The sequence below is a fragment of the Carassius gibelio genome, chromosome A25 (genome assembly GCF_023724105.1).
Source record: "Carassius gibelio isolate Cgi1373 ecotype wild population from Czech Republic chromosome A25, carGib1.2-hapl.c, whole genome shotgun sequence".
NCBI lineage: Eukaryota > Metazoa > Chordata > Actinopteri > Cypriniformes > Cyprinidae > Carassius > Carassius gibelio.
The window spans coordinates 7710907-7735767 of record NC_068395.1 but is presented as its reverse complement, the minus strand read 5'-3'; the positions used below and the strand labels follow the sequence as shown (position 1 = coordinate 7735767).

The window sequence follows — 24861 nt, the reverse complement described above, 5'->3', positions numbered from 1 at the left end:
AAATTATTTTACAACTGTGTTTTGTCTCCTCACGGGCTCCACATGCAAACAGCGCAACCAGTGACAGATTAATAATGAACGAATATACACAATAAAAGACATTTAGACTATTATAATAATATATATTCTTTTATTCCAAACAAAAGGATAAACAAATCTTCAATTAATATCACGTACCACTGTCAGCTGGTAAAATGGCTACATCATTATCAAAACCAGAAGTTTAACAAGTAAAGCTATATACAAATCAGCAAATACAGTACATGGATTGTTTTTTTGTTTTCTGCTAAATCAATGTTGTCATTAGATTTGTGAAAACCACAAAAGAACACAAGTGGATCAGTGGATTACACAAGTGTTTACAGCAAATCCTGCGTATTTTCTACACATTAAAGTTGTCAGCTACATTAATGCATTTTACAATGGCACCCCAGAAAATTGTAATTATATATTTTTGATCTTGATACAATTGTATGCATTATAAATCAACATAATATTTGAAGTGCTTGTTATGTAGCGATAAAACCACATTTAGATCTTTAGCCAAAACAATAAGTGGATAAAATCCGATTCTTGATAAAATGCCACAAAATCTTTTTAAAACAGAAACATGATTATCTCCCATACAAGATACTGATGTAAAATCCTACACAGCTAGTTGTTTTAAAGAGAAACTGGCTATATCAAAACCGATTAGTTGGACCAAAAAAAGTGAAATTATGTAGATCAAGTGTGATTGTGACAAAGCTGAAAGTATCAAATCACCAATATATTAGTAGAGCGTCTCCGAACCACTTGGCCAAACTAGTCCTCTGATAACACATAAAACATATTAAATCGTCAAAACACGTTACATATGGAGATTATTCCCACTTCAGTACCAAATTTTTTGATCACCCATGTAATCCAGCACAGACCTTTTAAGTGCACCTAATAATGCAACATCCATGCATCAGTATGAGTTTCATACTGAAACAGAAACATGAAATGCTCCAGGCACATAAATGGTCTTTCAAATCCAACTATTAATAAGCAATTGTTTTAAATGTTAAACTGTATAATATCGAACCAGATGAGTACAATTTGAGTCTCAAACACTGAAGGGAATCAATAGGGTGCCAACATTATGCATTAATGTTTATAACATATATCCAAATCTTTTATTCCCTCCCAAATAAGCTGCTTGATGCCATTTAATGCCTTTCAGTACAATTTTGGTAGACGTTAAATAAGTAAAAAGGGGAAAAGTACCACAAAAAGTGTGCATTTAGACCTGAGAATTTCAGACAGGTCTATTATATGAGTTTCAAGGAAAGAAAATAATAATACTATCAAATGTCTCGCATTCTGAAAACTTGCATGTCTGCTGCCACTGAGTGGCCATTTCCAGTTGTTACCTGTCTTAGTAATGCAGTAGCTACCGCAGACCACCATGGGTCTTGTGTTATTGTTCAGCTTGGCTGAAGTCGTAGCAGAAGTTGAAGTTGCTGGGTGGTTTGGGGATTGGCGGTGCCGTGTCTGGGATCGGGACGTTTTCCAGATCAAGGAGGCGGAGCTTGATTTCCATAGAGAGGAGAATCTCTAGTTCGCTGCGCATGCTCTCGCTGCTCATCTCTTTACCCAAAAGCACATTGAGCCCATCTGTCCACAGACAGAACTAGAAGACAAGAACCAAAAGATGAAATTGGAGCTACTGGAACAAGGACTAATAATAGAGAATACTTGTTTTTCTCCAAGCCACTTGAACTGAGTTAACAGTACAATAACAAACGGCTCCCAGATGTTCAGTAGTGGAAAAATACATTAAACTCACATCTGTTCTGGAAGAGGCGATGAAATTCAAGCTATACTCTTCAACATCGTATGTGATGCTGAAAGCCAAGTCCAACACCTCCTGCGAAACCAACCACAAGTGTTGCGTTTTGTCATTTTGCTCAGTGTAAATAAGTAAACATGCAAAATTTGAATACTTTTTTTCTTTAATAGTTATTCCTTGCACTTAAATTAAATTATAGTAATTTACACATTATACACATTACAGTAATTTATAGTAATATTTTGATATTGCTCAGTTTCAATTTTGATGAATGCAACCATTAAAAAAAAAAATCTTTAAATTAGTATGTTATAAAGCGATACCTAAATTTACTTATAGAATTTAAAATAAATGATTTTAGTTTTTAGTGTTTTATTTTTCATTTAGATAATCATTAAAATTAAAAACACATACATGCAACTAGTAAATGTTGATTTTGAATCGTATGAATGAACAGAAATCATTAAAAGAACATTGGCGTCATACCTTGGTCTGTTTTCCCTTGTTCTCCTTCATGTGAGGACAGTCTTTCCCAGTTACCACATTTTTGATGTCTGCGACAGGAACTGAGGGGAAATCAAAATGACATCATTTCTTTGACTAAGGTCAAGGGTTACCTACTCAACAACGTTCATTCTGCTCATTCTATTAGCAGTCAGACTGACTCTTTTCCTGAAGAGCCTCGATGGAAGGCGTTTCGGTCTCCTCTTCCACATCTCCATAGTGCAGGACTTTGTGATTAGGAGAGAGTCGACAATACCACAGCTTATCTGAAAAATAATACAAAAAAAACACACAAATGAATAGTACTCTTCAGACAGAAGATCATGATAACATTTTTCTGATGTCTGAGAGGATTTTGCCTTCTCACCTTGTCTCCGTCGGCTGCTGATTTTCCGGAAGAGCGTTCCGTGACAAAGGCGGTTCAGTCTCTGCTGTCGAATGAGCTCCAGAAGCTCCGGCTTCAGACGTTCCTTCAGCTCGCTGGACGCAAAGACAGTAAGAAAAAGCATGTGATGGAGCAATATCAGAGCCACCGAGCCAGATACATCAAGTTAGTGATCGGTGCCTTTGAAACACTGCCTTGTATAGCTTTGAAACCTTTCGTCGAATCATTTGTTTCAGATCAGGGATCAAACAGCAAAAAACAAACATTACTTCAGTAAAAAAAAAAAATTCAATGATTTGCCACTAGGAGGCGATGATCTCTTTCAAACTCAATCACTATGAGTTTAGATGAGACAAGTATAGATGAGAGTTGAAATATTTTCACAAAGCTTCTGAGAAGGAAACAGTCGCTAGCAAGTAGCTTTTAGCCAAGATGAATAAACAAGTTCAAACTAGCAACAATATTACAGTACTAATTTTGAGAAACATGAACCATTTCAAAGCAATTAGCTCATTTGATTCAAATATTTAAAGTACAGTACTTACAGCACAGGTGGAGCAAGCGTCTCCTCCTGGTGGAGTCTTTCCGTCTGTCTCAGTTTGAGAATCTCGCTGTAGTTCAGTGCATTCACCTTATTCTTGAAGAGCTCCAGAGACGTGGGTTTGCTGGACAGAGTCCTGGTGATCTGTTCCCGGACGACCTGCATCACCTTTAGAGAAAGCACGAGATCAGATCTTGTGATTGTCTGAAAAAGTCCCACAGCGTGTCCGTCTCACTGATGACTATTCATACGGAGACCGCTTGACCTCGCTCACTCCTCAATAACATGTCTCTGGGGTTCAAGTCAAGAGAAATGGAGGCGAATTTAAAAGGGGAGATGGGGAAACCTGAATAAAACAGCGGGGGGAGGAGAAACGAACAATGAAATGATGGGTCTCTCCTGCAGTGAGCGTCCAGCGGTGACACAGACAGAACTGCAAGCTCACTCAACTGGAAGAGAGTAACGGTAAACGGCCAACGGAGACACTGAAGTTAACTTTTACATGTTTTGGTCCAGAGAGATACAAAACCATATTATATAAAAGAACATTTAAGTGTTACTCAAGTCCCAACATTTTTGAAAATAGAATATTATATATATAGATAGATAGATAGATAGATAGATAGATAGATAGATAGATAGATAGATAGTTATACACACACACAAACTTGTGGTCGTGGACATAGCTGTCAAATAACATTGTGAAATGTTTTCTGTGATGGCAAAGCAGAATTTTCCTTCATATGCAATATATATTCGGTGCTCAAAAAGCATTTCTTATCATTGTTGAAAATGTGCTGCTTCATATTTTTGTGGAAACCACAATAACATTTTTGATTACCTGAACCTTTAAAAGAGCAATTTATTTGAAATAGAAACAGTTACGTCACTTTTGATCAATTGGTCCGTAGCGTATATTCGACAGACAGATATATATCGGTCTGGTTAAGTAATCAGTGATTTTCAGATTAATTCATTGTCAAAAAACACTGGACACTTGGTCAGTTAACATTTGATTGTAACTCCTTCGTCACTCGCACATTAAGAAAATATTACGTAGTAAGTATTTATTTAATTTCAGCCTTTTTGCACATGTTAACATTTAAGAAATTCCACAAAACACAATTTGCATGACTTCCAAACATTTTCTTTTTGAACTTTATTCTAGAAATATGCAATTTTAATGCCATTTTTGTTAGATTTTCTGAGATACGCACGATGTCAGAAAAAGCTTTAAAACTATATTTAAGACTTTTAAGTTTTCCCATCACTATTATTAACCACTTAATTTTTTTAATATGCATAACATGTTCATCAACATCATGCAAAGGACAGTTCAATTAAATAAATGACAAAACTAATCCAAAATAAATGACAATACTACTACATATATACAGCCACATGACATCATCTACATCTTCCTCCATATCTTGCCTATTAAAATAAAACTAAAATATTTATTTTGTCCCATATCCTATAACACAAAGACAAACTCTCATCCTACCTCAGCTGTAGTGAAAGCAGCAGCTGCGGCCCCCTCACAACCACAGCGACACTAACTGTGTGTGTGTTTTGGTGTTTGGGTGTGTGTATGTGTTAGAGAGAGTGTATGGTCCCTCCCTCTAGATGCCCACCAATAAACTCTCACACACATGCACATATACACACTTCACATCACAAAGGCCTCAGCAATATGCTAGCAACTATAACAGTCGTTAAAGAGAAACAGCACAGTCAGGGTTCAAAGAAAGAGAGGAAAAAAGCGGTGAAGTAAGTTATTAGAAAACACACACAGTGTGACTGACTAATTTCCCTTCAGAGGCAAAACAAGAGCTCAACTTTGACTACATTTTTTCAAGTTTGACGTCAAAAAAAATTTTGAATCGTTAAATACGTGCCAGTTTCTTAACACATTCATGTTTCCAAAAGCCACTGCAGAACAAAGACAAAAAGAGCAGGTTATACAGTAAAAATGCGAAGCTATTTTTGGGATGTGGCTTACTGCTGATGTGTATTTCTGCTAGGGAGCGGGATTCCTTTTGTTCTTCTAATACCCCTTTATAAAGTCCCTGGCCACGAGGTTGGTGTGGTGTGGTGGGGGGTAATCAGCCAAAACAAAAGACAGGCTGGTCAGCTGGACACTCGCTCCATCCCAAAGGTCACAAAGGTCACGAGGTTTACGGCCTGAAAGCGTTTATTAAGCAGAGGTCTGTTTTGTTCCACTGCTGAATAGTTTCGGCTGCAGTAAGGACGCTTTCTTTATCATCAGAAACGGAGAATGTTGATCTGCACAAAAGCACTTAAAGAAGCCGTCTGTCTCTTTTGTCCAGGAGCAGCATGCTTGTCATTCCACTAGCTTGACGTTTCTCAGACACATCCAGATGAACCGATCAATATCCATTTGTTCTAGAAACTCTAAATCACTGCTGCAGCTGGACACTTCTCAGATACGTCTGCGGTGTGATTCAATTGATAAGTAAAGCTTTCAAGAAATGAGAAATACACTTTCTAAATAATAGGCAATAAAACGTGAAAAATACACTGGGTTCCTCATGACTTATTTGAGTCTTTAAAGCCAACATGAAACAGCATTCACAGCGCATTTTATGTCCATAGTGTCATTGATTTTATTTCAGAATTTGCTCCTTTGTAAAGCTTTCCTTCAGTCATGATAATCTGACAAATCATCCAACACAGCTGCCTTTAATAAGAATATCACGTATCTAATTCAGTCAATATTTCTGATAAATACTTTTTCATGTGTCTAATATTTGTATTTGGTTTTATTTCAATTAACACGATTAATGATTGATTGCAATCATTTTAGTCGGCAGTAACACTGGTCAGAACTTGGAAATCCTGACCAACACGATGAAGGGTAAGAGGATGTGAATAAGTCCCTATCAGAGATGGTGGAGGTGATGAGCTACCTTATCAAAGTCTTCCTGCGTGGCTCTCATCTCCTTCCACGTCTTGTTGAGGAGCTGAATGCAGATGCAGAAAAGCTCGTCCAGCAGTCGGTCCTGAGCAAAGAAGATGGGATGATAGTCCGAGCCGGTCTCGGAGGCTGAGGTAAAGACAGGTGAAATGAGTATATGAAAACATAAATGTATGTGTAGATATTAGATTAGATTCAAATTTATTGTCATTATGCAGAGTACAAGTACAGAGCTAATGAAATGCAGTTTTATATATATATAATTACATAGGGACATAAGTGAGAACAGTATGATAAGTTAATAAATAAATAATATTATCCACCTATAAATCAATAGGTTTTTCACATTTGGAAATACTCAGGATGAGCCTTAATAGACATCTTTAAATTGAAGCAAACAAAAGTACTGTGAAGAATAGAAGTATAGTGTATCTGAATGTTGATCTGAAAACTTGCTTTTACAAAAGAATTCCAGTGTGCACCATTTTAAGTGATGAAAAGTCATATCAAGACTACATTTTCCCCCATCAGGACATAACCTAAGCTATAAAATCGTCTGATCATCGCCACCATCTCCAGTGCTGTGTCAGTTCACTCACGGGGTTCTCCGATGCGCAAGATCTCGCACAAGATGAGAGTGAGCTGAATGCTGCTGCGGGCAAATGGACACTCGTGTTTGTCCTCTCTGCTGCTGTTCTCCAGCACAAACTGAGACAGTGAGACAAAGACTTATGGGCTGATACACACTTATACAGTGGCAACAAAAAGGATTTTTCTGCATTACATAACAACAAATCCATGTGGGCTGACTCACCCTGCTGTATGCGTCAGGGTAACGAGAAGCAAAATACGCCATAGTGTCCAACGCCAGGAGACCCGGAGGACACCGGCACAGGTCCAGACCAGGATTACTGTTATTCTGACCCACACAAACACAGGAAACGCCTTTAAATGTAAGCTTTGAGGTTTGTTGTGGTGCAATATTCACATTTTCACTCTAAAACATTTTTGTAGCCCTCACAGAAAAGCCGAGTTTCTTAAACTCTTTAGCGCAGAGGGAACGTCTACGGTCGTTACTCAGACCGCTCTCACTTTCCGTCTCAAACGCGGCCTGTCTGAGCCCGTGAAGCATGTCCCTCTGCTCCTGAAGGACACCAGAGAAATGTGTGTGAGAAATAAAGGTGCGCGAAGCAAATCAATTGAAGATGCAGAATGAAACTTAGTAAACCTGGTTGTAGGAGTCCAGAGGCGTCCTCATACGGGCCTCCAGGTGGTTCAGACGGACCGTCTGCAGCACATAGAGGTAGTGGGCCATCTCATCTCCAACCGAACTAGAACTGTGGATGATGTTCTGCAAAAAGCATCAGTTATGTTAATACATTTAATGTTAATCGTGATTGTGATGCAATGGGAAATGTTCACTGTATCAGAATAAAGCATCAGAATCAGAAAGAGCTTTATTACCAAGTGTGCTTACACACACACACACACACACATACACACAGAAGGAATTCTTGATTTCAGGAGCTTCCAGTACAGAAAGTACAAACATATTGCAGACATACATATCATTTAAGGTATTAAAACACTCATAATAAAGAGAAGAGACAATGAATTATAAATATAGTAATAAAATATAGAGAAAAAGAAAAAATTGTGAATGTTGATATGTGCTTTTTACAATGTACAGTGTTATGTGAAGTATTGTATAAATAACCGAGAGGTTCAAAACCTTCTCACCTTGTGAATATACTGGCGCAGGTTCCTTTTCTCTAGAAATTCGAAGAGCTCCTGAAACGATTTCAAGTTTAAAATCAGAAACAATTAAAATAAGGTTTTTTTTCTGAGTCAAAGAATCAATGACCTGCACAAAAATATTTTCCAACTATAAATGCTTACACAAAAATATACACTACTGTTCAATAGGGGTGTAACGGTACGTGTATTCGTACCGGACCGTTTCGGTACAGGGCTTTGCGTAACATAGGTACATTTTTGTGTTTCCAAACGAACATATTAAGTGGCGGAAGTCTCCGCGTTCAGCACAAATCCTGCCCTGCAGGTGATTAAAAAAAAAAAAAAATTTAATTTTAAAGGCATCACGCGAGTGTGAACATCACTACAACTAGGAAAAAAACGACCGTGATTCAAATGCAGCTCCCGTCGGCATTTAAACAGACCTTTGCTCTTAATTCCGATCAGGCCAACGCTATAACGAAATCTGAGCAGGCCTAAAAACTGAAACTGTTCATGCTGCACTTTACACTTTGGAAAAGTTATATATATATTTCTTTTAAATATGAGCAGGCCTTCAAGCTGGGATTGGTAATGCTGCACTGTAATCATAGTTATTTATTTATATTTTATTATGTGATATTGGTTTGAGACAGAGTATTTTATTTAGTGTAGAACTTAACAGCAGTATTTTATTTCTTATACTTTTTTATTATATATATATATATATATATATATATATATATATATATATATATATATATATATATATATATTTATTTTTATTTTTTTTATTTTTTTTAAAGTGTTTAAAAAAAAAGTGTAAACAAATTGTAAAAAAAAAAAAAAGTTTATAGTAATAAACAACCTGCAGTTCATTGTTTGCATTTCTTTCCCTTACTGTACCGAAAATGAACCGAACCGTGATTTTTGCGTACCGTTACACCCCTACGGTTCAAACATTTGTGGTCTGTAAGATACTTTATTATTAAGATTTAAACCAACTATTATCTATTTTAATATCTTTACAAATGTAATTTATTTCGGTGATGGCGAAATTGAATCATCTAATATTAATTGTGCACTAGGAAAATAGTTCTCAATCACCAATATTTAGCCTTTAACTAAAAGGAACTTATTTTGCTTGCACTATTGATATCCCAAAAGACAGAAATACAAAACAAAAACCTCTCATCCTCTCACCTGTCTGTCTGCCTCACCGCCAGCCTGCAGCATCGCCATCAGCAGAGCCATGGCCTTAGTCTGCAGCTGCTGGTTCGTTCTACACTCCATTCAGACGATCGAAAAAAGCAGGGAAAATTAAAAGCATAAAAATCCAACACATTCTTATCTTAAGCATGATTAATATCTACGTGATGAGTTCAACCAAAAGGTATTTTCAGAAAGAGGAAGAAACGTTCACTTGCATGACAAGGGAAGTAACATTTTTGTTTGTGTCTAAAGCCGAAAAGAGGACAATGACGCCCTCTAGAAACAAATCTCTTAAAATGCACTTTGAATTTAATGTAGCTGCTAAGTAATATGAATATAATGATAATAATACATACATAGCAGTTGATATTCAAATTACCTCTAAAAATGTACCATTATTACGGTTGTATTAAGCAATGAGAACCAGTATTAAACATCTACTGTTGAAACTGTTAGTCAGTGTTTTCAGTATAAATGAACCTCAATATAGAATCATTATCGTCTCTATTGTTATCTATGTGCTGTCTTTCACAGCTTCGATTATCGTAGCTCTTCTCTCACACCCATCAAGTAAACAAACAGACGATTGATCATGCACCCTTCTGTACTTACACCTGCAGATGGGAAATGAGCCTCTCGAGGGTGATTTCTTGTTTGACCTCATGAAACAGACTATTGCTGCTGAGCACCATGCTCTCCAGGATCGCCAGGGACACCTGCTGGATAGACGCGTCCAGAACCTTTGCATTCACAAAACTGGCGATCTGTAAAAATTGAATCGATTAAAAAAATGTAAATAAATGATACTAGGATTTTATTGAGGTAGTTAATGGTCTCTTATTAGCGAGAATTGTTTACTGATAGCCGGATGAATAGTTAACAGTGTTCGTACTGTATTATGGCGCTTTAGTACCTTTTTGATAAAGACACTGGACAGATTCTCCCAGGACACAATCCCATGATCCATGAGCTCCATGAAAGCACTGAGAGTGTGTGTCATTATCAGAGGAGCCCTGGAGAAAAAATAAAAATAAAAATCATGCTTTCACTGGTTTAATCTCAACTTTGGACAGCAATGAAACACTGGAAGACAGAGAAAAGACAGAAACTGACTCGTGAGCGTCCTCCACTATTTTGACGAGCAGGGAATGCCCATCGCGGCTGATGAACTCTTGAGCGAATGTGATGTCGGTGGAAACATCGGCCAGCAGCTTCAGAGAGTCACAGCGCACGCCCGAGTCTGAGCTCTGAATGCCTTTATACAGATCTTCAGCACAACGGCCCTGACAAACACACTCTTTTAAATCACCGAGCAAGAAAACATGACCATTACATGGTTCTGTGGTTGACTAAGACTGAATGATCGGATGTGTTTAGATACACTACACATGTTAAATACAGTCGCTGTCAAACTCCGGAAGCAAAATGACCATTTTGTGCACATGGGGTTGCGTGACACTCACTGGTGCTTTGGTTAAACGCAGGATGCTGCCATTTTTGATGTCTAGGCGGTTCTGAAACAAAAGTCATTAGGCCAACAGTCAGTATAAAGGAAGTGATATTAATCATATCCGACATCATTATCACTGACACAAATGTGTGTAATAAAAAGACAGACAGACAGCAGGAAACCAAAAAACCTCAGAAAGACATAGAGAGATAGATAAAGATAAGGGCAGAATGGCCAAAAAAATACATGAAGAAGAGAAAGAAAACAGTCAAGACAGTCACAGTCTTAAGTACAGTGTTGATTAAATATGGAAGAGGATTCACGTTGTGTTGTTTTTGTCTGTAGTAATGCGTCATTATTCTAGTTTATTTTTAAACTTTCAGAGTATGAGTCTGGAAATCTGCTACAGACGCTACTCGATGATGCTGGCACTCGAAGGGCTCTATTTAGGGTGCCCAAAAGACCATTTGGAACACAGCCCAAGGTTTGGTGGTTTGTGTGCACAACCGTAATTCAAGACTTTGCCTCTACTCATCTGGGAACTCACAATCTCCATACTCTCATTCATTCACACGCACATCTGATGATACAGATGAATGATATTACACACTTTCATCAGCTCTCACAGACACACCCCCAGGATGCAGAAGGACAGAAACAGACAAACACAACCACAACATATAGTCCGTGTCTGACCTCTCCCAAGATCAACAACAAATAAAGTGAAGCACACAGTACTGGATTAAAATCTCCACACACACACATATTTATACTCTAAGGATGATGGAAATGACATACGGATTCAGTGATGTACGTCTGGATCCCATCTGCATACTGCAGAGCATAGTTGTCAGGACCCGGAAGATTCCACCTTCAAAAATAATACAACAGGTATTTTACATCATGGAAAAATATACATGGACATTTGAGCAATGGAAAAACACACAAACACCTCAAAAATACACACTCACTTGTCGCAAACCTCTTTTATGACAGCGGTGAGGGGCTTTTTCTGAAATAAGAGAAAATTAAGAAATGTATTCAGTGTACACTAGCTAGCATGACAAAAAGGTGATGCTTTTTCTTTGTCTATCTATTCATCTATTCAAAAACACATAAAAAATGCAGTTCACATATCCTTGATGATGAGCATATTTTTAATTTCTGGGGGAAAATTTTTTTTTGTCACTATTTATTAAAATTCTTATTCAAATGACAAAACAGGAGATGACATCGGGATGAAGGTATGCGGGTCAATAAGTCTTTTAAAATGTTTTTAATCCAAGGTGTAAATGTGTCATGTGTGGTGTGGCTCCCTGAACCCTAATGATATTTATGTATTATTAATAAATTTCACATTACCGGAATTATTCATTCAAATGCATTATACTGTTAAACTTTAGAAAACAACAACGAAGATGTGAATGCTCACTATTTCGTCTTAAAGCATTACAAACATAACAAAACAAGTGACAATTTAAGAAGGGAAAAGCTTCTACCAAGTCAACATCTGAAATATCTCATAATTTGTGGCAGTTCCTGCGGCTCATCGATCAGACATTTCGGTGTTCCGCGGTAGACCAATCAGTGGCCTATAATTTGTGGTCCAGGAAATGCAGAAGGATAGGTTACTGGGGGTTTGAGGTTCTTTCTAACTAATCCTTATGTACCAATCAGAGTCGAGCAACAGGTTCATTCATATTTCAACCCAGTTGTCTCATGGTTTAGAAAACCCAAAGGAGAGCTTCTTTGACATTGGTGGGTCTTTAAGACAATAACATATTCTGTTAGGACGTCCCAAACAATGAGATCAAAGCCTCTGAAGATAGCGAATGTATTCGGCATTTCTCCTTTTGTTTCAAGAAGGTAGACACCATATGAGCCTTTTCAAAACAACTGAGAATAAACTAACTGGTTATGATTTGTAAGAAGCAGAAAGTCTTTGATATTACAGACAAAACAAATTTTAATTACAAATATGTAATAATACAATCGTTTTTTTTTTTTCCATTTTGCCTGTGATTAACTAATTAGAATTAAATAATAAGGAAGTTTAGTAAATACAGTAACCATTTTGTATTTCCCAATGTTTTCCCAAAAACAACTTTAAAACAAAATCTTAAAATAAGACAAAACGTTTTTTTGACAGACCATTTAAAAATAATTATGCTACTAAAAATGGCAATTCAAACAAAATGAAAGACTATTCATAATTTAGCGCCATGGCTATTTTCATAGCAAAAATAGAAGAAAAAAAAATAGAAGAAAAAAAATAAATTAATAAATATAGTACATTAAACAATATATAAAAAGGAAATATAAAATAAGTAATAAAAATATAAAATAAAATATAAAATTTGGTCTGTAAAACTAAAATTTTAAACTAAATCTCGCTTCATTTAAAACGGAATCCTGGAGTTCAAGACATCTCAGTCCAAATAAAAATTATTAATAAATAATAATAATAATATAATTATATATTTATATATATTATATTCATTTCAGAAATTATTTTATCTATAGCCTAAATATATACTTATTACTTCAGAACATAGTAATGCTCTTTTAAAAGATACATGTTTATATTTATCTATCTATATCTATGTTTTTCTCAAGTTTAATATATAATTTATTACTAATTACTGAGGACAGGTTATTAAAGGAGTATGAATTGGAATATGGTGTCATAATTCTCATACAATACAGAGAAAATCGAACGAAATGATCACTATTATTCTTGGACACAAGTGTATCTCTGATTTCAAATATCACAGTGAAAGCGGTTATAACAAAACTTATCCCTTGCTATTTACACTTTCCACATGTTTTGCACTTGTAAGCTAGAATGAATAACCCAAGTTTCTCGTAACTCAAAGTTTCGCTCTGTTGCATGCACACTGGTCAACATCCCTTTTATGACAGGAAGTGCACAACGAAGGCCTCACCTGGTCTAGCTGGATGAGCTGTGGGTATGCCCCTGGCATCTGAATGGCAATCTTTACTATATCCTTTTGCTGCGGCATGTTGAAAAATGTACGTCTACAACCCTGAAAGAGAGGGGGGGGGGGGGGAATAAGGAAATAAACACTAAAACCAAGTATTCAGACAATGGATACAAACACATACTATCCAGGGTTTAATAGTGTATCCATTTCATTTCAAAGTGTATGAGCAACTATGCCAAATACAAGTACTCCGATATATTTCAAAGCATACTGAAATGTCACCAAGGTGAAGAGTGGACAAGCGCTAGGACGATAAATGCGTCACTGATTCTATTTCCAGGGTGACTGTGGGTAACTGTGGGTGTTGTGTGTTTACAGTCTTCCTCTTTTAAAAGAGAACTTGTGCATCTCTCGCAGGTTGTGCTTTAAGTTACATTAAGTCAGCGTGCTGGGATTAATAGTAGTGAGTGCTAATGGTGAGTGCGAATTGTTCATTTTTGGGTGAACGTACCACAGTTAATTTGTACACTTTCATATAGTAAACAGTGGTAAACAAAATTGTAAAGTGCTTAAAATTGAAGCGTGTCATTTCAGTGTGTGATTGCATGCAATATGCATCAGATAGCCAGTGTACAGACTGTGGGCGGCCCATGAGTGTGCCATCTGTGGCTGAAACTATAGGTTCTACGTCTATATGCATATCTATACAGCTGCTGCTATATCAAGAAGCCTCAGCCCAATTGTTTAACAGACTCGACTACTTTCATGTGTGTCCTCCTCGGAAGACTTTGAATCGGAAAGCGTTTTTTTTTTTTTTTTTACCTTGGACAATAAAAGACACAAAATGGACCCATAACCACATTTCAGCTAAAACTTCAATCATAACTCTGTGAGTTATACCGATTATTCTCAGAAAGTTAACTAATCTAAACCACGTGATTAAAGACCTCCACATATCACTGAGCTTTTCAAGCGGATTAAATGACTCGTAAGACAGCCTTCCATAAGGCTTTGGGTAAGAGCTCCTGACACAGACTGAATGTTTGTGTTTCCCAGACTCCATTCCCAGCATGCCTCAGCACGCTCAGAGAGAAGTTGTGACAGCCTTCCTGCAAGTGCATTTTTTTATTTCATTTTTTTTTTTTTTTTTGAGGGGTTGAGAAATAGCTACAACAAGAAAGAAACTGTCAAAAAGAGTTAAACCAACTACTTTAGAGCCCACTGACAGCATTCCCAACTGATCCCTGGCCTTTGAGTCTGATCTTCAGTGGGAGTGAATGAAGAAATCAGGCTGCCTGGAATTTCATCTGTACCACCCTCTGACAGACCAGCAGCCTCCAAAGCAGACATCACACACTCTTTCTGCAAAGTTTCACTGGATTTCTCAATGAAATCCTCCTTTGGCAAATCCAAAAATGCTAGAAAGATTATTAGTTCCATGTCTGAAGATTATTTATTTTATTCACTCATAACTGACGTCAGATACAAAAGATTTAAAGGAGAAAAAAAAGTCAATTAAGAATTATTTGCAAATAAACCCGACAGAGCATTTAGATAGAAACGATATGGAACGCAGTGTTTTACAGCCTAAAGTACCAACCGAAACAAACTTGCGTTTGAAGCTTCGTTGTTCTATTCATAACAGTTCAATGAGTTTCCAATACAAAAAGATTAGGTGAATGTAAACATGTACACGTTTAAATCGGTTTGACCTTTTTTCACGTTTGAGAGAAGTAACAGCTAAAGTGTTTCGAACAAAAGTTATTTCCTTTCGTCTTACCTGTGGGAAAACAGGAACGAAATCACATTCTTTGAGATCGCGCGGCGGCGGAGCGGATTAACATTCGCTTTGTTCGCGCGAAACGGCGACAGTGATTTGATTCTTTTCGAACGATCGGCTGTTACATTTCGTCCAAAGTTTTCGGAGAGTTCTAATCATAGACAGTAAAAGAAATGGACACAGCGACCCCATTGGAACTCAATTGAGACAAATGAAGCCCGGTTTTAGCGTTTTTTAGCACTTCCGTTTCTGACGCGCAGACTCAAACGAAGCTTGACGACGTCAGCAACCTGTCTGACAGATGTAAATCTTCTAGTAGCTGTGCGTGCAAACTGCCATCGTTAATCTTGCAGAGACGGCGAGCTTGAGCGGGGAGTTCTTTGTTGTGAGTGAGCAGGAGTAAGTATTCTGATTAAATTATTTTGTATAGTATTTTAAAATGTAACGCCAGTACGCCATATTAAGTTAATTGCCTGCGAGCTTCTCCACCTGTCTGTACGGTAATGCGACAGAGAGACGAGTGGTTATGACGCAATCGTTAGCCTATTTTTTACAAAAACTGTTTATACGGGGCCATAATGTAACATAGAAGGTAATGGAGCCCTTTATACATTGTCGTGTATCTTTAGAAATAAATAATGGACAAACAGAGTCTTTAAACGCCTCAGATGTAAAGTTATTCGCTGTCAAAGTGACGCCAAAATGAATGGGAGTCAATTGGAATGCTAACGCAAGTGAAGTTCTGCTAAAAGATGGCAGCCCCCACCCGACTTCAACTTCCGGTCGAGTTCCTTGCCCCTTGGTTCTAATTGACCACATTCACAGTTCCGGGTTGACTATGTCCCTCCCGCCCCCTGGAGGAGGGAGCGATGACCCGATTCTCTCCAAAAGTTTATGGGAATTTTTTTTTGAGGGACCCAGAGGGAGAGGGGAGTCAGTGTATTTTCATAGATTAATATCCTTTAGTATACACAACAGTATCTAATAATTTATGTAAAATGGTTTATTGATCATTTAATTATTATATAATTATATATTGATGCAGTTTTATTCGTTTTTTTAATCACCAATACAAACTATTAAAAACAGTATCTTCAATAGTAAATTTAAATGGCTCCTTAAGTAAATGTAAAACAAAACTTACGTTTTTGCAATATTTAAATCTACAATGAAGTATACAAATATATTTGTTGATGTATATAAATAATTATCCTGACCCAAACAAACAATGCTGCTATTATTATCCAATGCAATTTCTGTTGGTGTGACGGTTTACTGAAAGATAAAATAAATTGCTTTAACAGCTGTGATAACTGAAAATTTTCTGACTTCCTTATATAATAGCTAAACAATGCTATTTATACTTAATTGACTACATTTAAGTAAGCAACCAAAAACCCAAGGTTGGTGCCTTAAAGCAGAATGGTAATATTTCAGAACAATCTTGAGGGGTGCAAAAACTCACGATGTTAAGTTTTTAACCACTACACTACAACTGTAAGTAGAACTAGAACAGAAATGCCTGGATCTGCAGGTTATGACTCAAGCCCTTGAAGCAGTATGACCAAATCCTTAGGAATTAGGTGAAGGAGGAAAAAAAACTAATGGAAGCATGCCTTGAAATCAAACAAAGATTAACGCATCACAATTACAAAAACATTCTTTATTTCATGGGGATGACAATTCCAGTAAAGAACAACAATTCTGGTATTTTGCAATGACACAGTGAAAATCTGAAAACTGCTTATTCCCTGCATACTGTAAAACTGACTCGGCCAGCCCAATCAATGCCTAGGGCTGGAAGTTACCTGCGTGTTAAACTGTTTTAAAGTGCAATGTGGAGATAAACTAGCCAGAAGAAACTGCAGACTAAACCAGAGAAGTTGGAGGTCTATCAAATACAAAAATAAATGGCAAATGCTTACTGTGTACAAGCATAAAAATATCATTTAGCAGACATGAACATTAAGAAAACAAGAAATGATTTTAATGGGGCCAACCATTAGTACCGACACAGTCAGGAGCCCACATTATGACATTCTGTTTGGACAGCGCTCAATACACAGCACACTGATACTCTATTTCTTGTCATATTGTGACTTCTCTTTAATCCCCCCCAAACCCACATCCTTCTTTAGACAGTTTGTCTCATATACAGACATAATGAAGAGGTCACTTATTTTCAAAATAATCTATACACATATATAAACGGGACAAGGGCAGATGTACTTTATGGACTGAAAACATAGGGAGGGACTAGGTTTAAAATACAAAAATAGTAACTGGCATCTAATTTTACATTTATACAGGACCTTACTTGTGACATTTCCACTGCAGTTATTACATTAAATGAGGTTAAAGGAGTAGTTCACACTGTAAGCTAACCATTTTATATGAAAACCAGGTAAAAAAGGGTAACACACTTTTTCTTTCACAAATCTTTCTTGTAATTTAGTGTTTATCTAGCAATTCTGATATTTTTCTCTGAATTCTCTTAACTTTATATCTCACAATTCTTTTAGTTTCAAACAGAATCAAGCAATTTTTTCCTACAGTTCTGATTTCTTCTTGCAATTTCAGTTTTCTCAATTAATGAGATAAAAAGTTGCAATTACCTTTATATTTTAATTCCATGGTGAAAACTAGCTTACATAATTTTGCGAGTGAGGCACATAGGATTTAAAAAAAGCACACTCAAAATAGGAATGGTTCATCAATCACTTAAAGTATGTTTTTTTTCTGAGGATCAACGCTCTTATAAATAGATGTTGCTATGTAGCACCAAATCCACACAGGGCAGGCTATTCTGCAATGCAATCTTCTCCACTAAGTTATTAGTGTAACTTAATTACTTGAGAACAAACTTCTTCCTACAGCCAGAATACCCACAAAATGTACCATATGCATTAGAGGCATGCTTTCTTCAAAAGCATAATCACACAAGTAAAACACGGTTTCATTAACAATCTGTATAGGAGTTGTGTCCAGATCAGTAAATACACTGAATGAGAGGGATGAAAAGATGCTACTTTAAAAGAGGAAGACCATTAAGAAAGACACATCTAGCTGGTAATTTCATGGAACCATTAACAATTGCTGGTGAATTTAGTCTATTATGTGATTGAAATTCCATTGATGTCTATACAAAAGTAGTATAAAAACAATTAGAATGGGACTTATTAACAAAAATGGTTTGTATGGATGTCTGATGTCTTCATCAGATTGGATCAGTAGAATTTTGCAGGGAAAGTTCATTTTCAGTCAGCCGCTTTGGGGTTGAAGTAAATATACACATATAAAAAAGCTTTATATACACACAGATTCAGCTTATCATACATGTGGATCTGACACAGAGCCACGCTTTCTTTTTTTTCTCCTTTCAAAAGGGTAAATAAAAAAGAAAGTTCTTTTAAGTACGCTACTCTCATTGTACGTTGTGTTCGGAGGTCAAAGGTTGGCAATGGGAACGTCAAAGAGGTCACAAAGGCCCTCCGTCTCATCCAGGTTATAGATGTAGTCATGATCACCCGGAGGAGGAGATAGACGGAGGAGCGGAGAGAAAACTATGAAAGAGAAAGAGAGAAGATGTTTGTGTAACAATAAGAACAATTTCTCGTTTTATTTTTCATCACACTCATTATGATATCATTGAGCATTTTTTTCTAAAATGTTATCATATTTCAGTTGACAGTCCAATTTTAACTACTTTTATTGATTATATACACATGAACACTGGATTTCTTATATACATAAACATCCAAACTCCCATTTGATCTTTAGTAATAGACTATAAACAGGTGGCCTGACTCATGATCGCCTTTACCTTCTGATGACATCAGCTCTTCAAGCAAATCTGTACTCATCATTTCTGTATGGAGAAAGGAAATATGAAAACAATTCTTATGTCTGCTACATAAATCACAGATTCTCTGGTTCAGTTAAGCATATCAGTAATGTTCCGCACATACGCAGCAGTGCACTTCTCATGTCACAACCGCGCAGAAGAAATAATATGCCATGCACAGCAGAGACACAAAAATGAGTTGGGAAAGCCATTTTATAGAATTCTTGTAGATGTGAAATAATTGCAATGCTAGGGCAAACCACTATAGAGTTGATGTCGCTATATAAGCAGTGAATGTGTTTTACAGGTTTCACAGAAAGATCAGTCACTGTAGAAATCGAATACTAACTTTCATTGTTGTGGACAAAACAGCTCAACAAGAGAGCCAACAAAAACAATGACGTGAAATAAAATGTCATATTAACGTACAAACTCTACTACATGGGAACCTAAAATGTGTATCATTTAGTTACATCAAGAGTCAAATCAAACATAAATAGTTTCACACTTATCTAGCACGTATGTCTAGTATGTTATATGGGTCCTCACCTTTAGGGTCAAACATTTCTGAAAGTTCTTTGGGGAGATCCAGCACTGAGAAAAAGAGAAAACGGAGTCAGAGTTGCTTAAACAAGCCAATTGGCTGCAACTGACTCTCAATGTTAAAGCATTAAAGGAATTTTAATCAATCACTGTTATGCTACTGTCACAAGACAGACTCAACTCTCCACATTTCAGATGAGAATCTTCTTTCAGTAAAGATTAATGACAGAATCATGCTCTTTTTCAAAAGCATGGGCACTTACGATCTGAAGGGTCTGTTTTGATTGGTTCAAAAAGGGCTGAGGAATCAGGAAGTGAAGAGCTGCTGTCCAGTGACGCAGAAGACTGCAGCTGCTGCGTGTCGGTTGAAGATGTGGGATTGGCTGTTGTATTTGAAGTGGAGGTGCTTGAAATATCTAATAACAAAAATATATAGCCTAGCATTAGAAATGATATATTTCATTATATATAACAGTTACATAATAATATTAAATATTATGTAATTAATAAAAATGCATACAAATATATACACCACTGGTTCAAGATTTAGATTATGATTTTTTTTATATTCACCAAGGCTGCGTTTATTTTATTATGAATTAACAGAAATATTGTAAAATATAGAATATTTTAATTTTAATTTTTTTTTTTTAAATGTAATTTATTCCTGTGGTGGTAAAAGTGAATTTTCAGCAGTCAGTCCTTAGTGTCACTTGATCCTTCAGAAATCATTCTAATATTCTGATTGATAATTACTTAATTATCACTAATGGTTCTTATTATCATCGGTGTTGGAAAGTGTTTCTTTTCAGGACTTTCTGATCAATAAAAAGTTCATAAGATTAGCATCTATTTGAAATCGAAATCTAATGTCACTTTAGAAACATTTGATCAATTGATCGATTTAAGGTGTGAATAATTTATTTTTATTTTTTTACCTTTATACAAAATTTCCACAAAAACATTAAGCCGCATAACTGTTTTCAACACTGATCAATGTTTCTCTAGCAGCAAATCAGCATATATGAATGATGTTTGAAGAATCATGTGACACTGAAATAAATCTAATTTTTCACAATTAGACAAAAACATTCAAACTAAAAAAAATATTTTATCTGTAACATTTCACAGTATTATTGCTTTTAAGCTGTTTTTGATTAAATAAATGCAGCCTTGGAGAACAAGAGACTTTAAAAAAAATATCTTATTTCAATCATTTGAATATATAGGCCTATTTGCTAATTATATATATATATATATATATATATATATATATATATATATATATATATATATATATATATATATATAAATAAATAAAACAAAAACAATATATAACCCTTTATTACATAACCAACTTTGCCAATGTGTAAATCATAGTACATTTAGCATTTTCAGACTTAATTTAATTCAAATATGGGCAGCATCCAACCTGTAGCTGCCCCAGCAGCAGAGGCAGTGGTTGTTTTTGGAGGGACGGCAGTGGTGGCGGCTGCGGAGGGACTCTGGCAGGTGGAGGTGGAGGATGGCACACTGTTGGCTGCTGGTTTGGTGGGAACAGCAGCAGCAGAGGTAGTTGAAGCAGGGGTGGACAGGCTCTGAAGCATGTCGTCAGGCGGGGGCACAGGCAGCACCACAGGAGAAGAACTAGAAGGGTCCTTATTCACCAACAGGACCTCGATGGGGCCTGCAGAGCTCTTCAGATGAATCTGGTACTTCTTTTGTCCATTGACATGCTACAAGAATTATAATAGTAAACAAGTGTACTTATTTTTATATAAATATATAAACTCTCCACACTACTTTTTAATAGAAATACAAGCAGGACTTACAGATTCAGGCACAGGAACCTCCAACTGTGTTCCTGAAGGAGCTCTTATTGCTAGAAGAGTGTCACCTAGTGGCAGAGAAACATATGTAGAGTTAACGTTAATAAGGAATCACAAATACAAGTAGGCATTTGCAGCTTTGACTGGCAATACTTCTTATTGCATTAACACTGGTGTTGTGTTGGGTGTCTGATGGGAAAAACCAACCTTTGAAGCAATTGCAGAGGTCTTGATGTGTTACATACGCCAGAGTGTGTCAAGTTAAGGAAAGTGACAGTGAAAGTGATGTGACATACAGCCAAGTATGGTGACCCATACTCAGAATTTGAGGATCCATTTAAAGTGTCACAGGAGCATCTAGAGCTAAAACAACCTAGACTTTGTGGTTACAGCACAACCTAAATATGCATCTAGAAGGATATGGGCTATTTAGCGAGTCGTCTGTCACGTTTTTGATGCTCTGCTGAGCCCAAACTCTCTGCTGGTCCAGTTCATGTTCCCTCCTGTCAAGATCCTCTAATTCCAACTTGAGATCGATGAGCTTGTCTGCAATTTCACGCGTGTTGCAACCCGGACCAACACCCCTACAGAAAAACAAAAATTGTTGTAAAAGACATGTAGATCAAGTGAATTAGTTAACCTTCAAACAAATATCTCTTTAAGAATATAAACAGCTATAGCTTAATTAGCTATAGACATTCATTTTAAACAGATGTTTCAGAAGAGCAATTTTTCATGTTTGGATTGGGTTATTTCTTAAACCTTGTTCATGGTCACTTACCGCATATTACTTGAAATTTTAATACATCAATACAGTTGTATATTACACTACTGTTCAAAGTCTGGTGTCTGTAAGATTTTAAAGAAAGTGCTCACTGCTCATCGAGGCTGTATTTATTTGATCAAAAATGCAGTAAAAAATAATTTATAATTTGCAATTTATTCCCGAGATGCAAAGCTGAATTTTCAGCATCACTACTGTAGTTTTCAGTGTCACATGATCCTTCAGAAATCATTGTAATATACTGATCTGCTGCATTTCTTATAATCAGCATTGAAAACAATCGAGCTTCTTTATGTTTTTTGTAGAAACTGATACCTTGCTTCAGTATTCTCACTGAATAGATAATAAAAAAAATTTTTATTATAAAATCTGTAATGTGTGATGTAAAACACTTTAATAACGCAGTGAGCAACTATAGAAGAATAAGGAGTATGTTTCAACACTGAAGTCATCAGAAAGCATCTGCACGTCTGTCTTACTTCCACTGGATGCTGTTTTTGGATTTCTTCTCGATGAGTCCAATGCCTTCCAAAACATTGGTGATGTCATAGATGCGCCGTTTCTGCCTTACAGCCAAAGTATCTGCAGCCTAAATCATATTCAAACAGAGCAAATCAGATTATTGATTCTTCTCATCAACCGTAAATGGACTGACTACACAACACACATAAGTGTTTTGCACAGAGTAGATGTTTCACATTTGAAGCCATTAAAAAACTTACTTTTTATGACTTATTAAAAAAATTGGGCACAGAGACAGACAGTGTTGGTCACCATTCACTTGCACTGAAGCTTTTTTTTCCAAGAAATTCAAGTGAATGGTGACTGAGGCTGTCATTCAGCCTTGCATCTTTTGTGATCCCACTTAAAAAATCAAGTCATATTTACTTGAAACGAAATGAGGGTTTGTAAATCGATAGCATTTTATTTTTTTCCGTGAACAATCCTTTCAAGATTTACTGACTTAAAAAAAAAGACAAAAACAGCCCAGAAAAGTTGACAGGCAAGCAACTTGATGCAATCAGGTTCCTGCAGCAGCTGCGCATTTCTAAACGAATTCTTCGAATACACATTCTGAGATCGCTCAAAATCACCAAAGTATACTTTTAACACACTTAAGACGTGTAATATTATGTTTAAACCCCGAGAATGCAAAGAAACGCCTCCCCTGGTCGCCCAGGCCTAAACTTTCCCAAACTCTAGAGCACGTGTTTGTTTTGAAGGCTTTTGTTTGAGTTCTCAGCCCGGATGGAATCTGCTTCTCAACCGCGGGAAAACCCCTCCGGGATTCAACAACAAACACCCGAGCTGATTTGCTTTGCCGACAGGAGTGACATAACAACTGCAACCTGTTAGCTAGCTCTCCTGTTTTAGCTGAGGAACTACGTTAGTTCATTTGAGTCAAGCTGTCGGGGGAGTTGAGAGAGGGGGCTGTGCGTGCACGTGACCTCCTCTTCCCTTACCAAAGCAACTTTTTAAGTAACTTTCCCGTGCTGTTATAAGACCTAAAGTGTATCGGTTTGCATGCAAATATAAAAACTGGCGCTGCGCATCTCGTGCGATACTGAAAGCATATAGCTGCTGCTGATGATGATGGTGGTGATGATGAAGATGAGATCGTGTCATGCTTACAGCTTTGAGATCCAGCACTCCGTCCTTCGCTTCCTGCAGAAGAGTCACAAATTTAGTCGTGAGCAGTCCGAGACTTTTCTCGTGGCGACTGGGGGTCTGCGGCTGCTGCGACTCTCCCATTGCTCCCAGTTCGTTTCTTCCGGTCTCTAAATCCATCAAGTTGCCTTTAAAGTTTGATTAGATTCCCACAGTTCTCTTTCCGGTTGGTTTACGTCTGTATATTAAACGCTTTCTGCTGTTATATCGCTGACAGCACCGCTTCTGCCGCCCAAACGCTCGCTTCCCGTCAACGGCCGGTGTTTACTGAAGCATGTACGACAGAGTTCGCCTCGAATTGAGAGAGTAGAGACCCCCGTTCAGGGACCGGTCCAGTTCAGGACACAGGTTACCCGAACCCAGTTGGCCTAACAGAACAGCAGACGCTCTCGAACACCAGTACTAAGCTGCTTGAATGACTGAAGCCGTTGAGTCGCGGTGCATCATGGGATGACCTGATAAAAAAAAATGGAAGGCTCCTGCACTCTGTTAAACGGCCTTTAGGGGGCGATATGAACGGCACGTTGAACTAAGGCAGCCATGTGGGGGCCACAGATAACGTTTTTTTCTTTGTCATAATAAATTGAAAAATGCATTTTTTTTTTATTTGCAACTTTTGATGTGAATTTATTAACCCTTTAAAGCAGTAAGGCACCCGTGGTTTTGCTTGATTTCCTTGTTTTTTTTTCTACTTCTTTCCGTCATAATTTTTTTATATATTTTAGGCATTGGTTAATTTATTTATTTTTTTACTTTCTGACTTGACTGGCAGATAGATAGATAGATAGATAGATAGATAGATAGATAGATAGATAGATAGATAGATAGATAGATAGATAGATACAAAGATAGATAGATAGATACAAAGATAGATATATCGACATAGAA

The 24861-nt window shown here is 36.8% G+C and overlaps 2 protein-coding genes across 3 annotated transcripts; both read right to left on the bottom strand.

The window, feature by feature from the left end:
• Positions 1-110: 110 nt before the first annotated feature.
• Positions 111-15659, bottom strand: LOC127947004 (engulfment and cell motility protein 3). 2 transcript variants are annotated; one of them, XM_052543888.1, is made up of 21 exons: positions 15306-15659; positions 13526-13627; positions 11552-11592; positions 11379-11451; positions 10594-10644; positions 10244-10413; positions 10044-10143; positions 9743-9894; positions 9122-9200; positions 7925-7975; positions 7413-7535; positions 7206-7328; positions 6999-7103; positions 6784-6892; positions 6177-6313; positions 3251-3414; positions 2688-2800; positions 2482-2586; positions 2303-2382; positions 1814-1894; positions 111-1657 (listed from the first exon to the last, which is right to left on the bottom strand). In XM_052543888.1, exons 2-21 carry the CDS (start codon positions 13601-13603, stop codon positions 1445-1447), a joined length of 2148 nt encoding a protein of 715 aa, XP_052399848.1. In that variant the 5' UTR covers positions 13604-13627; positions 15306-15659; the 3' UTR covers positions 111-1444. The 2 variants fall into 2 exon arrangements, with proteins under 2 accessions (XP_052399848.1, XP_052399849.1); XM_052543889.1 differs by lacking the exons at positions 6177-6313; positions 6784-6892; positions 6999-7103; ... (10 more) ...; positions 13526-13627; positions 15306-15659 and adding an exon at positions 4751-5003.
• A 1294-nt stretch (positions 15660-16953) lies between these two features.
• Positions 16954-24430, bottom strand: LOC127947382 (transcription factor E2F4). The gene is made up of 10 exons (XM_052544472.1): positions 23938-24430; positions 22785-22894; positions 21945-22105; positions 21729-21773; positions 21525-21589; positions 21125-21428; positions 19956-20108; positions 19699-19743; positions 19129-19173; positions 16954-18868 (listed from the first exon to the last, which is right to left on the bottom strand). The coding sequence occupies exons 1-10, from the start codon at positions 24091-24093 to the stop codon at positions 18753-18755; spliced, it is 1200 nt and encodes a 399-aa protein (XP_052400432.1). The 5' UTR covers positions 24094-24430; the 3' UTR covers positions 16954-18752.
• Between the last annotated feature and the right edge of the window lie 431 nt (positions 24431-24861).

Bases quoted from the DNA above. Each gene is read 5' to 3' on its own strand.
- LOC127947004 (XM_052543888.1), bottom strand. From the start codon at position 13,603: ATGCCGCAGCAAAAGGATATAGTAAAGATTGCCATTCAGATGCCAGGG. The intron at 7,329-7,412 runs GTTTACTAAGTT...GGTGTCCTTCAG, and splicing joins CTCTGGACTCCTACAACCAG to GAGCAGAGGGACATGCTTCA. The intron at 2,383-2,481 runs GTCAGTCTGACT...ATTTCCCCTCAG, and splicing joins CGAGGCTCTTCAGGAAAAGA to TTCCTGTCGCAGACATCAAA.
- LOC127947382 (XM_052544472.1), bottom strand. From the start codon at position 24,093: ATGGATTTAGAGACCGGAAGAAACGAACTGGGAGCAATGGGAGAGTCG. The intron at 22,895-23,937 runs GTAAGCATGACA...AATATGATTTAG, and splicing joins GAGTGCTGGATCTCAAAGCT to GCTGCAGATACTTTGGCTGT. The intron at 20,109-21,124 runs GTTGGATGCTGC...TTTTGTTATTAG, and splicing joins TGCTGCTGGGGCAGCTACAG to ATATTTCAAGCACCTCCACT.